This window comes from Urocampus carinirostris, chromosome 4, assembly GCF_059441175.1.
Source record: "Urocampus carinirostris isolate Australia breed hairy pipefish chromosome 4, RoL_Ucar_1.0, whole genome shotgun sequence".
Classification (NCBI taxonomy): Eukaryota; Metazoa; Chordata; class Actinopteri; order Syngnathiformes; family Syngnathidae; genus Urocampus; species Urocampus carinirostris.
Window position 1 is genome coordinate 51,672,102 of NC_142352.1, and position 15,224 is coordinate 51,687,325.

Consider the following 15,224-nt stretch of genomic DNA (forward strand, 5'->3'; position numbering starts at 1 on the left):
GAGTTTATATGATGATATTATGGTAGGATGTTCCCCATTGTGTGACGTCATCACGCACGTATTGTTTTGTTCTTGTAGATGGCTGCCATGTTAGGTTGAATAAGAGCCGTGTTTACGTTCGCGTGTTGTTGGTAAATAAATATGCCAAAAGGCTGACCGAGGATGTCTTCTTTCTCTTCCTTACGCACAAGAAGACTTCACACTCTGACATAGCCCTAACATGATACAACATGCTGATTTGTACCAGAAAAAATACACTTTTTTTCCGCCGTTAATTTTAATTTGACTGACTTTGCTAGTGGTAATCAGCAGAGATAAGCACGAATGTGAATACGGCTCTCGTTCAACTAAACACGGCAGCCATCGACAATGACACAAAATAATGCGGTGCACGCACAGGCTGACTTCAAAGCTTAAAGGACAAAATTGTCACCTCTCCCTTTCATCCCATCTTAAAGGGTTGCTGTGTGAACAACAGCAACAAAGCAGGACAAGGAACGCAACCTCCACGTGGTGTCCTGTGGACGGCCACATGGCCGACGAATGCGTCTCCCACCCGCTACACGAACGCTTCGGTACAAGTTACCCAAAGCTGACCTCATCCGCTTTCGGAGCGGCCAATTCGCGGAACTCGTAACACAACCGAAGCGTTCCATGTCGTTCCTAAAGATCATCTTTAGACGACTTGAAGCGATCTAACAACAACAACAACAACAGCAACAAAAGAAAACATACAATACACTGCCTTCCCCTTTATGAAGCCTCTCGCCCGAGGGGTAGACAAAAAGATCTTCCAACCACCTCGGTACTCTCGGTCTCTGGGGTCAGACCTGGGCTTGGCAGAGTCCATCAGGGCAAGCAAACTCTTCCCAGTCTATCGTCAATCAATGTGGGATAGAGTGTGGCACTGACCGCTGATGGCGAGTCCATCCTGGGCTGGCAAACTCTACCCGATCTTCCGTTGATTGCTGTAGATTCATGACTGGCGTTTACCCCGACAGAATTGCCATTTCTGGAATTGCGGTGTTTACAGTTATTTCCTCAGCACTTTGCTGAGAGGCCCAAATCAGCTTCACTTGCTGATCACTTAGAGAATGAGCACCCCAGCTCCCAAGGTCCACCACAATATTTGCGGCTTTCAAAACGTCTAAACCTAACATGCAAGAGTCACATACATCAGCCACCCAGTCTTCAATTCTGTGAGGGTCAGTCTTAAGACGGTTGCCACTAGAGCAACGTCAGGCTTCACGATCGTGGCTGAAGATCCAGTGTACACAAGGGCTGTGCTGTACGGGACCTGATTGCACAAACAAGCTCCCAAACCATGCAGGTCTGTGTGCTCCCTCTCCGCCACTGATGTTGCCGAAAAAGGTTTAGCGGTTGTCTGTTGCACTCCTTTAAGTGCAATTGCCACGGCGAGATCAAGCGTCTCTCCCAGGGCTTGTGTGCGAACTGAACGTGCAGCCTCAGCTCATATGGCCCGAGTGCTTGAAATACAGGTGTTATTATCGATTGCTCTCGGTGCAACTGTCTTTCACCCACTTCAGGGTTCTCCCTTCATAACCCGCTGTGTGCCTTTGGTTGTTATTTCATCATATTGTTTACTGTTTATTTTGGTTTGGTGAGTTGCAATAAAAATGACAAGATTCTATATTAGTGGAACTCATTATGATAACAATTGTGCACAAAATTAAAAAAAAACATTAAACTTTTAGGTTTTGTTAGTTTTTTGTTGTTTATATGAGAGTTAGAGCCATTCTCAGTTTGACGGCTGGGGACAGATAGAGGTCACGACCTCCAAAATAGGATATTTCTATGCATTTAATTAGAAATGTCTGTATATTAACACCATAATGGGACAAAAAATTATTTTTTTTCCACTAACCTGGGCATGACAAATCATATTTAATATCAATATGTCTCTTAGAGGCTTTTCCAGGGGTCAGGTAGAGGTCATTGACCTCTGAAATTTAAACTTTCTATGCATGAAATTAGAAACGTTTATATCTAAGGATCTAAATGTGATAGCAATGTGGATTGGATGTGTATTTCCCTGTTTCTGACCAGGAAAAACTAATAACCTAATGGATGCATGTAAATTCTGAAAAGAAGGGGGCCAAGTACTTAACCCTGTAGATGTCATTTCACCATATTTAACACCATGCATCCTATCTGAGAAGTGGAATCTGAACGATAAGAGGAAGGTTCCTGAGAGACCAATCCATTTTTCCAACCGGTTTAGTAAGATATTATGGTCCACAGTGTCAAAGGCAGCTGGAGATAGAATAGACAAAGTATAGACAGAATAGAATGTTTACATCCGAACGAGGAAGAGGAAGCAGATTTTTTTTCCTAGGGTGGATGCTGGGTGACCTCTCACAGCGCCACATGCCGGTAGCGACGGAAAGAAGCACTACAGCAATGTACTCAGAAAAGGGTGCACACAATACAAAATTTAACCTACAGCAATGTCCGGATATTTTGACATCCCGAAAAAAATGTTCAGATCTACTTTTTATCGTAAGTCAAACGGTCGTATATCAGAGAGCGTCTATTTTCTCTGATATAAAATCATTCAGCTGCTGTGCCACAACTTTTTCAAGTACTTTTGAAAGAAACAGTAGTGTTACATAAGCTTTCTGGATCAAAGTTGTGTTGCTTAAGTGTAGGTTTAATAACAGCGGACTTAAAAGCCGCTGGAACATAACCTAAGGAGATTGATATGTTCATAATATTTAGAACTGGATGTCCAAGGACCCCAAAAAGACCTTTAAACAGCGAACCCGAAAGCGGGTCAAACAGGCAAGTAGTCGGTTTGGCCGTACTCACCACCTGAGTAAGATTATCAGGTGCCAGATCACTAAATCGGGAATAAAATCCCTGAACAGCCATCATGCCGCTCATCTATCATTTTCAGACCTTTGACATGTGGCGTATTTACATGGTCCCTAGAAATCTCTTCCTGTACGCGATAAATCTTTTTATTAAAGAAGACCATAAAGTCTGGGCTGAATGGGTAAAACTATCTGAAATAATCTGTTGCCTCGTTAGCGATGCTACAGAGTCGAAAAAGATTTTGGGGTTATTATTTTGTGCCGCAATCACCTTCGAAAAATAGGCTGATTTTGCAAGGTCTGTTTTATACTTTAACAAGCTGTCACACCTGGTTTGACGGAAAAAGTCAAGCTTGGTAGTGCGCCAATTTTGATCAGATTTCCTGCATTCTTGAGCGATCTAGTCTTATCAGTAAACCAAGGTGTGCATCTTTTGGGTCGTGATTTAAGCCGTGGGGGTGTCACAGAATCCAGGACAACTAGCCAGAGTAGCATTAAACTCATTCATGAGTGAGTCAACAGAGCCTTTATATGAAGGAAATGACGATCCCTAAAAGAGGATCAGAGAGCTCAAAAACTGTACCAATGCAATTTTTGCAGCCGCTAAAACGTTTGGTTTCCTTAATACAACATTTAGCCAGCACCTCAAATGTTACTAAATAATGATCTGAAATAACATTAGTACACAGTAACACCGTCACATTTGAGGTTGAAACTCCTTGAGTCAGGACCATTCCAGCCTGTTTCCTCCTTTATAAGTCTGCAAATCAATCAATTGATTACAACCAAATGTCTCAATTAGAGACCGAAAAGCAACAGTAAATGAACTGAGTGGGGAATTCAAGTGAACCAAAGCAAGGTTCCATGTATTAGCCTGGTACATTGCTCTTTTTATGTGTTTTCCAAAGCATCCTGTGTCGGTGGATTGCTTTCGGTCATCTTGATCTCTGGGTGAAAAGATGCTTCCTTGCCTCATTTACGTCTAGACATGCAGCTGTTCTGGCAGAGATAAGCACGACAAAACGTTCCAGGGCAGATTAAGAGTGGTCACACTCTTTTGTGGCATCTGCAACATTTCAAGGGTAGCCTCTGTGACCTCTGGGTATACACGCCGTGTATCCCTTTTTATGACCACAGAATGAAAATGTTGTGTCAAGGCCCGTGAAAGAATGAAATGCCAGATGTGTTGCACAAGTGGTGGGACCCAATGCAGCAGACACCTTGTGAATGGTTATATTACAGAAATTGCTACCAAATCCAAAGGCAATCCACATTTATTCTAGACAGACTTTCTGAAATACATTAATTGCATTTTCACACTATTGAAGACAATTAGCTGTGAAATTGATAATGATGCAACTGAATGTTGCTTCTGGCTCTCATGTTTTGTACTGGGTCTTTCCAGTCCCATATTGATGAAAGTCAAAAGTGAGGGTGGCACAGAATCTTTTTGACAGTTGGGGTGAAAGTATCTATCAAACTTACTCTTTTTGGCAAACAAATCCCTTCGGATAAGCTGTGCAGCTCTGACTAAGCACAGAGCCTCATTGTCATATTTTTATGCTTTCAGGAGAGCATGCCCTACACCATGTTTAAATGTAACCAGAGTGTCCCTTCCCTGACAGTTTGCCTGTAGATCAGACAGGCTTGCGAGTAATCTGTTCTTAAGTCTGGTGGTGTGAACACGGCTATTTACTCATGAATCTAGTTGCTCTAATCATTTTCTGTACATTTCACCCAAGTCAGCTAGTTTGAATATTGAAGCATTTTCACTGTCACCCACATCATCAATGAAAGCAACCAGTTCAGCAAAGCAAGCCTACAAAGGCGACCCACATCATCATTACTAACGTACATCGTTTGCCTTGCTCTGTTGTATAGTTTTGTGAGACAAGTAAGATGGTAATTTGCTTCAAAGGCAATGATATTTCCAGGAGCTAGTTTTGCAAGTAGCTCAGTGTCCTCCAACTGTATTGCATATTTGCAAACATTTGCATCCATATGTTTTGTTCAGGCAGTTTTTCTGACCCATGCTGGTCAGTTTGCACAGGATTGTTGCCAGCCGAACGAGTGGGATGTTTTTCAGTACATGGCTATATTTCGTTCTGCATAGCCCCTTTATATGTTGATTTCCATGTGGTAAAAATCCTAATTGACAAGACTTGTGCCACTTTGCAGTGTTAGCTAACAGTGTACCATCCAAACCTGTGCCCTCATCTAAGTCTAGCAATATCAATACCCATGGGAACAACACCAAGTTGTTTGAACTCCAAAAGATCCTTAGATAATGATACATAACCAACACCAGCAGGTTTCTTGGTAGATGTTGGAGGACATTGCAATGCCTCACTAGCGTGCAACAGGAACAGAGCACACACAACCCAATTAGTTTGTGATTTGGGTTGTTTTTGTGAGTGACATTTGGTTAAGTCAACCAGCATCTTGCGTTTTGCCTCTGTTTATCAAAGAGTTAGCACACAGCTAGTGTGCCACAAGACCATCTCTTTACAAAAGTAAAATAGAGTTAACATTATGCGACAAAAAAATTAAATTTATAAATAATTTAAAACAAAACTTACTATTATTTTGTTATTCAAAAGAAAGGAGACAAGCCACACAAGTGTGCACTTGAACGACTGAATCTACTATTTATTTTTTCATGCAGCTATCTTGTTATTCAAAAGAAAGGGGACAAGCCGCACAAGTGTGCACTTGTACTACTGAATCTACATGCAGCTGGACAGAATTGAGAGAGAGTGAGAAGAAGAGAGCAGAACTCAGGTAACACAGGTTCCAAGCACGCGAAAACCACACTCCCTCCCCCTCTTTACACTGTTGGAAAATAATGGGCTAAACACAGGAAAATGAAAATTCCACAGAATCTGTACTGGTTTACAATCACATAGTCATGTCCAGGTATATGAAAGGTTGGTGATAGTAAGGAGTGGAGAGGTGTTGTGAAAGTATAGTGGGATTGTGGACGCGTTCTTAAAGATGGGCTGGGCACCCGTATGATGCGGCAGGGGTAAACCATTGAAAGCTGTCGGGCCCTGCTGTTGAACAAAAGAGTGTGTTGTGTCACCCTGACCCGAGTGACATGGCCGCTTTCTGGTGTCCCGTTTCATTTGGAGGGACGAAAGCATGACCAACTTAGGTGCCGAGGTGCCTAACTTGTTTAGGTGTTTGGGCAATTGGGTTGGCCATGGTCCAAAAATGTTTGGGTGTGTTTTTAGCTATTTTATTTTCTTTGTTATTGTATGTGTTTGTCTTGCTGTCGGTCACCCCTCTTGAGGGATATGACCAAGGTAGATAGATAGATAGATAGATAGATAGATAGATAGATAGATAGATAGATAGATAGATAGATAGATAGATAGATAAGTATATGAAAAACAACATTTAATTTACATTTCTAAGACATTTTGGTGTTAATAAACAGACATTTCTAATTTAATGTATAAAAATTTAATATTATGGAGGTCGTGACCACTATCTGACCCCACATGTCAAACTGAGAATGGCTCCACACCTCAAACTACAGCTTATGCCTTCAAGGACAAACCCTGAAGGTTTCACGCTTTTTTCACTTTGTGCAGAATTGTTATGCTTATCAGTCCCACTGTTCTTCTCTATTCAATTGACTTGAATACTGCTTAGAAATTCTCAAATTTTTGGAGATACAGAAACTTATTTTTAAAATAACGGAAATAGTTACCTTCCTTGGTAACTAGTTCATTTTAATATAGAAAAATTTAGTTACTAACTCAGTTACTTTTTCGAAAAAAGTGACAAAAACGAATTGCGCCCAACACTGGTCAGAATAGATTAGAAATGCAACCAAAAGGCAACATCATGGTATCACACTAATAAAATGACCTAAATATAATATGAATGATGTCAAAATGTCGTACCTTTTCAACCACACCCATTTTCTCCCTTTATTAATAATTTAAATAACCCTGACTAAGCCATAAAAACTTACAAACACATTGCTGCTGCTATTTACATGTGTATGACATTTATTGCCTTCAGCTCCTACTATTGCGTTAATTAAATGTGTATGCTATTAAATGTGCACTTCACCATACGGACATTGAGCAACAGTAGAAGGACATCAATGCAGTTATTTTATTTGACTCAAAGTTAATTTACTCCATGGTAAATGTGTTTGGATCAAAACCTGTCACATGTGTCTTTCAGTCGGAGAAGAAGTTTCTTAGTGTGGGAGCTGCGGTAAACATCTTGGACTGGGAGGTCTCCTACTGCAGCCTGAGGGGACACACAACATGAGCACAAGAAAAGATATAATCACAACTGTGATCGGTATTTGTTTTTATCACCTTAATAAGGCTTATAAAATGATCTGGAACCTGAAGGGAAATAAAAGGAGTTATTTGTTTTAAAAAAAAACTTGATTTCCTATATCAGGGGTGTCAAACCTACGGCCCGCAGGCCGGATCAGGCCCGCCACAGATTGAATCCGTCCCGTGAGACAATGCTGAGAGAAGCATGCTGACCAAATAAGCCCAGCACAAAAATGACTTCCACCTTCTTTGTTTCAGGTGGCTCGCTTTGGAATGAATGTAACTACGCCGTCCCCTTTTGGACAGTTCCCGAACGTACCAATTCACCATGTACCATAATGAAATCTGATAACATGAAGTTTTGAATGGAATTAAAACATCCAACGTTATGTATTGATAAAATAATGTTCTCACCGTGGATATTTGTGTCGATTGGAGCATTCTCAAGTACAGAACATTACGCAAATTTCCCACTTCTTTGGCTTTCTAACAAGTTTAGTAGATTCTAAGACCATCATCTGGTGCTGGTGGTCTCAGATATCTAAGACCACGCCCAAAGAGGCATGATCTGGTTTAGCATCCCTGGTCCATTAAAAAGAGGAGCTGATCAATAGCTCACCCTCTTTTCTTCTGCCTGGCTGGTTTGTGGTTGGTTGATTGGTTGGTTGGACTCACATGACAGCCGCGCTAAACGGCCTATGGGCCTGCACTGTGGCCTTGAGTTCAGCGCGTGGGCCGTACTTTGTGACCCTCCGAAGCATAAGACTAAATCCCTCCGCAACAACAAGAGGACGGTTTTAGATTTAACACCATGTTTCCTGGTTCTTGGGAATGAGCATTTTTTTTCTGGACAAGAGAATATCCTCAAATCAACTAGCATTATAGCGGTAAAATTTCTTTTTGTGCAAGTAACCTCTTGTCATGATTACTGATTCGGGGCACCTGCGGCTGCCCCAGTGGCGCCAACAGCCCTGGTCGCTGATTGGCTCCTTGCCACTTTTTAAACCCCCAGGCTCACTGGATTGTGGGTTTCCAGCCTTTGTCGCCTTTTCAATAAAACTAAGAAACGAACGCAATTGGGTTAAGTCAAGTCAAGTCAAGTCATTTTTATTTGTATATCCCTAAATCACGAAGAGTCTCAAAGGGCTTCACAGATTATTACACTATATTACACAGACTATTTTTCAGCCGACGAGAAGAGTAGGTCATTCATATGCTATGGAATAGAAGTGAGTTTTAAGCTTAGATTTAAACATTTCCACTGAGGTTGCAGAACGGCTCTCAGGGGGAAGAGCATTCCACAGCACCGGTGCCCGGATGGAGAACGCTCTCGAACCAGCAGAACACTTCTTTGCTCTTGGGATCACCAGAGGACCGGCATTCTCAGATCGTAGGCTTCGGACCGGGACATAGGGGGAAATCAGATCTGAAAGATAAGAGGGAGCAAGTCCATGTATGATTTTGTATAATACTAAGAGAACCTTGAAATCACATCTAAGGCTAACTGGGAGCCAATGCAGGTTAGCCAAAATTGGTGTTATGTGATCGTACTTTTTTGTCCTAGTTAAAAGCCTCGCTGCGGCATTTTGTATCAGCTGAAGAGACTTGATTCTAGACTTCGGGAGACCAGAGAGTAGTGCATTACAGTAATCGAGACGGGAAGTAACGAACGCATGCATTATAATTTCCTCATCTGACTGAGACTTTATTGAACGGATTTTAGCAATGTTACGAAGATGGAAGAAAGCGGTTCTAGTAATTTTCTTTACATGCGTTTCAAAGGATAGATCAGGGTCAAATATGACACCTAAATTTTTAACTGAGTCACTCTGTGTGATGTGACATTTGTCAATGTTCACAGCAGTTTTTGAGAATAAGTCACGGCATTTAGATGGACCAATGACTAACATTTTGGTCTTTTCAGAGTTAAGACGCAAGAAATTGAGTGACATCCACTCTTTTATCTCAATGAAGCAGGCCTCCAAATTCCACAGTTTAGTGTGGGAGATTCCTCCAACGGAAGATATAGTTGAGTGTCATCTGCGTAGCAGTGGAAGCTGATATTGTACTTGCGAATAATATCACCTAATGGAAGCATGTAAATGCTGAAAAGAAGGGGGCCAAGCACTGAACCCTGCGGAACACCACAGGTAACATTAAAGGGCTTAGATGTCATTTTGCCATATTTAACACAGTGCGTCCTCTCTGAGAGGTAGGATCTGAACCACAAGAGGATGGTTCCTGAGAGACCAATCCATTTTTCCAACCGTTCTAGTAGGAAATTGTGATGCACTGTGTCAAAAGCAGCACTAAGATCCAGCAGCAGCAAAAGTGAAGAAGCGCCAGAATCCATTGCCAGTAGGAGATCATTTGTAACCTTGATCAGAGCTGTCTCAGTAGAGTGGTTAGCCCTGAATCGTGATTGCATAGATTCAAAAAGGTTATTCTCGGATATGAAATCATTCAGCTGCTGTGCCACTACTTTTTCAAGTACTTTAGAAAGGAAAGGTAGGTTTGACACAGGTCTATAATTACATAAGATTTCTGGATCACGGTTGGGTCGTTTCAGTGTGGGTTTAATAACGGCGGACTTAAAAGCTGCTGGAACTACACCTGAGGAGAGTGATATGTTTATAATATTTAGAACTGAAGGTCCAAGGACGCCAAAAAGACTTTTAATAAGTGAACCTGGGAGCGGGTCAAACTGGCAAGTTGTCGGTTTGGCCGCATTCACCACCTGTTTGAGATCATCAAGTGACAGTTCACTAAAACTGGACAATTTCCCTGGACAGCCACCCTGTCGTGCATCTGTAGATTTCAGCCCTTTAATATGTGTGGTATTAATAATGTCTTTAGCAATTTTTTTCTGTATGCATTGAATCTTCTTAGTAAAGAAGACCATTAAGTCATGAGCAGAGTGCGTCGAACTATCTGCGATAGTCTGTTGCCTTGTAAGCGATGCTACAGTGTCAAAAAGGACTTTAGGATTGTTCTTTTGAGACGCAATCACCTTCGAAAGGTAGGCCGATTTTGCAGAGGCAAGTGCCGCTTTATACTTTAACAAGCTGTCACACCAGGTTTGATGGAAAACCTCAAGCTTGGTAGCGCGCCATTTTCTTTCCAATTTCCTGCATTCTTGTTTAAGGGTTCTAGTTTCATCAGTAAACCAAGGTGTGCGTCTTTTAGGACGTGATTTAAGCTTTATGGGCGCTATTGAATCCAGGACACTAGTCAGGGTAGTATTGAACTCATTCATGAGTGAGTCAATCGAGCCATTGTATGAAGGAAAGGACGTAACTGCTCCAGGAAGGAGTTCAAAGAGCTCAGAAACTGTGCCAGTGCTTATATTGCGTCCGCTAAATCCTTCAGCTTTTTTAGGACTACATTTGGCTAGCACCTCAAATGTAACTAAATAATGATCCGAGATAACGGTGGTACACGGTAACACCATAATGTTTGAGGTTAAAACTCCTCGAGTCAGAACCAAGTCTAGCGTGTTTCCATCTTTTTGGGTTGGCAAATCAACCAGTTGATTAAAACCAAATGCATCAATTAGAGACCGAAAGGCAATAGTAAGTGAACTGAGTGGGGAGTTTATATGATTGTTAAAGTCCCCCATAATTATAATTTTGTCTGCATAGGTTACTAGTTCAGACAAAAGTTCAGCAAATTCGTCTAAGAAAGTTGTGTATGGCCCAGGTGCGCGATAGATAGTTATTACATAAATTGACAATAGAGAGGACCGCATCACAAGAGCCTCAAACGCCTTGTAATTATTAGAGGTACGAGGATTAAATTTGAGCGTTTTTTCAGAAATGAGCGCGACACCGCCACCCTAGCGTAGTCTGGGGGTGAAGTTTCACAAAGACCGATACAGTTAAGTTTATAATCAGGAATAATGTTATCAACAAGTAAAGCTTTAGGAGCAAGCGATCTAATATTTAAAAGACCAAATTTTAGCTTTGCTGAATCATTTGACTTAGCTGAAGTCTTTGTAGTCTTTGTAGAGATCGTCACAAGATGTCGCCGTTCGTGAGCGTTGAGTTTAAAGCGTCGGTTGTCCGGCGAGGAATGAATGGTGGAATTAGTCACATCCTCGCGTCCTTCTTGCTCCTTCGACTTCGCACGCCTTACACATTTACCCGCATGGCAACCACGCTTCTGTTTTCTGTCTTTATGGCGCAGTTGTCGTCGTTTGTTAGGAGGAATAGTTGTCCACAAGGATGCCGGATCTCTTTGAAGTTCGTTCGGTATATCATAGGCAGTGTAAAAAGTGCCCGAAAAGCCGAAATTTAGACGCCCACCCAACCGAACTGTACTGTAAGTATTTTTGGCCACACATGAGTCCAAAAAAGAAAGCAAAAAAGACAAGAGAACGGTAATAAATAGATTAGCTGGAGAGCAACTAGCCGCAGCATCTATGCGAGCCGCCATGTGGTTCTGTCTCCGTTTCTGGTGCCTGACACTTCTAGACATTCAGCTTTTGAAAACTCCCATAATTTCCGGCGCCTTCCTCTCCCCTTCTTTTGCCTGTCATTAATTCTCTGTGTTAATAAATTGTGTTGTCTATTTTAATCGGCCTGGTTCATTAAATCCATTTTTTGGGGACTAGTAATTCATATCAGAACTCAAAGAACTCAAAGTAATAACATAATTTGAATTTTTATTAGTGTAGGAAATTCTAGCAACCGTTAGAGAAAAAAAGATTTATGGTGGCGCACAAGCAACACGTAGAGGCAAATTTGTTTACTGATTGCAGTAAAGAATTATTTTTTCAATTCTAACGATTTTCAAAATTAAAGCTAGAAAAATCCCTACAAGCGCAAGAGGAAAAAGGGCCAAAACAACAGCCTGCAGTTGTAGATACATAATACACTTTGTATATCCACCCGAGATAACATTATTTATCTTATTTTCTTTCTTTTTCCTCTCCCTTTTTTTCTATTCATTTCTTTCTCTCTATCTCTCTTTCTTTCGCTTGTTGACTTTCTTTCCATCTTTCCCTCTTTCCTCTTCTCTCTCCTTTTCTTTTTTCTTTATTTCTTGTTTTCTTTTCTCTCCACCTTCTTTTGTCTTCTTTTGTCAGCTCTTATTTGTCTATCCCTCTGGCTTGCTCTCCCTCTCCAACTTTTTATTTCCTTACCCCTCTAATTCTCTCTTTTTCTTTTTCTCTCCCTCACTTTATTTAGTCTTTCTTTAATTCTCTTTTTTATTTTCCTTTCTCAAGCTTTCTCACTATCTCAAGCTTTTTCTCTCTTTTTTCCCTTTCTATTTCTGTTTCTATCTCTCATCACTTGCTTTTGTCTTCTTTTCTTCAATTCTCTCTTTTTCTCGCGGCTTGGCTGAATGATGGTTGAGCCTTTTAACAGATGCTCCACTGTGTTTTGTTTAAACAACCAATTCGGGCACATTCACTATTGCAACAACATAAAAGACTACATAGTGATCCTTCTTATTTAAGAGTTTTACACAATGAAATGAAATACTTATTTGCAATGAGACTGATCCAACAAAAATGAATAAACAGAGCATAGTAATTGAACAAAAACCTCCCTTTGAGTGTATTGAGACTATATTTCAAAGGAATAATGTTTTACCTGTTCCATTTTTAGGTGGACACAGGAAATTCATTAGTCAGAGCTAACCAGCTCAGTAGCTTAGATGGTAAGACACCCGCTCCGAGACTGGGAGGTCGTTGGTTCAAGCCTTGGCCGAGTCATACCTACTTCCAACATTGGTACTCATTGCCTGGCGCTCGGCATTAAGGGTTGGAATTGGGGGGTTTGGTCACCTAATGACTCACGGCACAGCAAGTTGGGTCTAAAATGGTGGCACCCTGTTTGGCTGCGGCTGCATCGGCTCGCTACAGTTTAACTGTAACTGTACAGGTCAGGTGTATCGACATTTCGTTCTGTGTGCATGCTTACAAAGAATGACAATAAAAGTAAATTCTATTCTATTCTATTCTAATTAATAGATCCGACAGCGATTGTTCTCAGCCAATCAGAAAGTGAAGATGACGACCGCTGGTGGTTGCCAATTTATGTCGTCCATCTTTGTATCACTGTGATCCACACTCTTGTACAGTGGTACCTCTTCTTACAAATGTATTTCATTCTGGAAGTAGATTTGTAACAGGCAACATTTGTAAGTATAGTGTTTTGTATAAAAAATGGTTAATTGATGTGCACAACGTTGATCAGAGGTATCCGAAACGATTGGTAGGGGTGAGGTTCGTCCCTTTTCCTCAGCCAAAAGCTAATTTGGGGAAGTGTTTGAAGTGTATTAAGGCATGCAGGCGCCCCTACGTTCTAGTCAACGTGAAGATGATGCAGTGGAACCTCGGTTCTCGACCATAATCCGTTCCAGAACCCTGTTCGAAAACCGATTTGTTCAATCACCGAAATCGGTTTTCCCATTAAAAGTAATGTAAATCATTTTTAATCCGTTCCAACCCCCTGAATGTTTACCATGGACGTAAACATGAAGCTAACCCAGGCTAATAGTACGTTCGCGTTAGCGTAATCTTTCGTACGGAAGATTACGCTAACATGAACGTGTAAAAATAAAAAAATCTGGTCGCTTACACCTCATAATTAGGGGCTAAAACACTTGGTACACCTATATTGAAAGCGAAAGCAAAGCGAAACACGTCCGCACGTGATAACATTCTTCACAAGGGGTGGGGGCATTCGACACGATCTACACCCGTACGCCGCTCAGCATCGCACCCTAGCGTACCAGCGTTCGAACTCCGATTATTTGACCGAACAGCGAGGCAAGAATTTCTCGAAATTTTTGGTCGAGAACCGATTTGTTCGAACTGAGAGGCGTTCGAAAACCGAGGTTCCACAGTATATGGGAACCGAAATCAAAATTATGTGTTCTACAGTTAGTGTTTTATTTTCATTAAAATGAAGTTTACGCTGCTGTTGGGTCAGTTATAACTCAGAATCTGAAATAATGTCAGCTCGGACGCCCGGGACGTGCATCTTTTACGTCAGGCATACAACTTACCAAACGTCTCCGCCCGCAACTTCTTCAGGAAAACCCCCCCAAAACACATAAAAAAAAAACAACCCAAAAAAAGTTTTTTGTTTCAAATCAAATGTTTGCTTTATTCGGATTTCAAAATCTTTGTTTGGTTTGGAAATTTTGGGATTTAGGTTCGTTTAGCAATTTGCATAATCAGCAGGCAATCAGAAGCCTGCATCGAATAACTTCGGCCTTCCGGACTTTGCCGAGCGTTATAAGGTTGTGCATTTCCATATCATTTTGCAAAGTAGACGCACAGCGGACACAAGAAAATGGATAAGTGGTAAGGAATCAAGCTAAAACCTCAGCCCCAGAAGAAAGATTCAAAAGGAAATTTATGACGCTACAAAACATAAACGTACATTAAAAGCATCGCAGAACCATGGCTGCCGGTCGGGCCTAGCTGCTAGGCTCAGAAGGCTACCATATAGACCAGCGCTTCCGAGCATGTTCCTGACCAATGCCAGATCCATCGTTCATAAAATTAGTGAATTACAGCTGCGGATCGCTACCAACAGCTTAGTCCGGAATTAGCAGTATTTTTGTTATCACGGAGTCTTGGCTTCACCCGTGGATCCCTGATGCTGCAGTCCAACTTGAAGGACGCACGCTACACCGGCACGACCGAGATGGAGACTCCGGTAAAAGCAGGGGTGGGGGACTATGCGCTTACATGCATAATGCCTGGTGCAATAACAGCAGAATCATTGACACACACTGCTCACCCGATATAGAGTTTCTAGCAGTATCTTGTAGACCATTCTATCTACCGAGAGAGCTAACTGTGGTCATTGTGATTGCTGTCTACGTTACACCGGATGCTAACAGTAGTATAGCGCTAAATCTCCTGCTCGCTGCTATCAATAAACAGCAGCTTGAACACCCCGACGGAGCTTTTATCGTCGCTGGCGACTTTGATCAGGCATGCTTAAGGACCGTACTTCCCAAATTTATTCAATACATGGACTGTGGAACCAGGGGGGGGGGAACACTGGACCGTATGCACAGTAATATCAAACATGCGTACAGAACTCCCCCTCTCGCCCACCTA

At 41.6% G+C, this 15,224-nt stretch overlaps 1 protein-coding gene across 5 annotated transcripts in view; it reads right to left on the minus strand.

Annotated features, from left to right (window-relative positions):
- pbld (phenazine biosynthesis like protein domain containing) overlaps positions 1-15,224 on the minus strand; it is a 75,200-nt gene that overhangs the window by 15,796 nt on the left and 44,180 nt on the right. For 3 of the 5 annotated variants that reach the window (XM_088334857.1, XM_088334855.1, XM_088334860.1), the window contains 2 exons: positions 7,175-7,204; positions 7,015-7,103 (listed from right to left, as the gene is read on the minus strand). In XM_088334857.1, the coding sequence (XP_088190983.1) occupies positions 7,015-7,103; positions 7,175-7,204 (119 nt within the window). The remainder of the gene's footprint in view (positions 1-7,014; positions 7,104-7,174; positions 7,205-15,224) is intronic. The other 2 variants (XM_088334858.1, XM_088334856.1) reach the window with 1 other exon arrangement.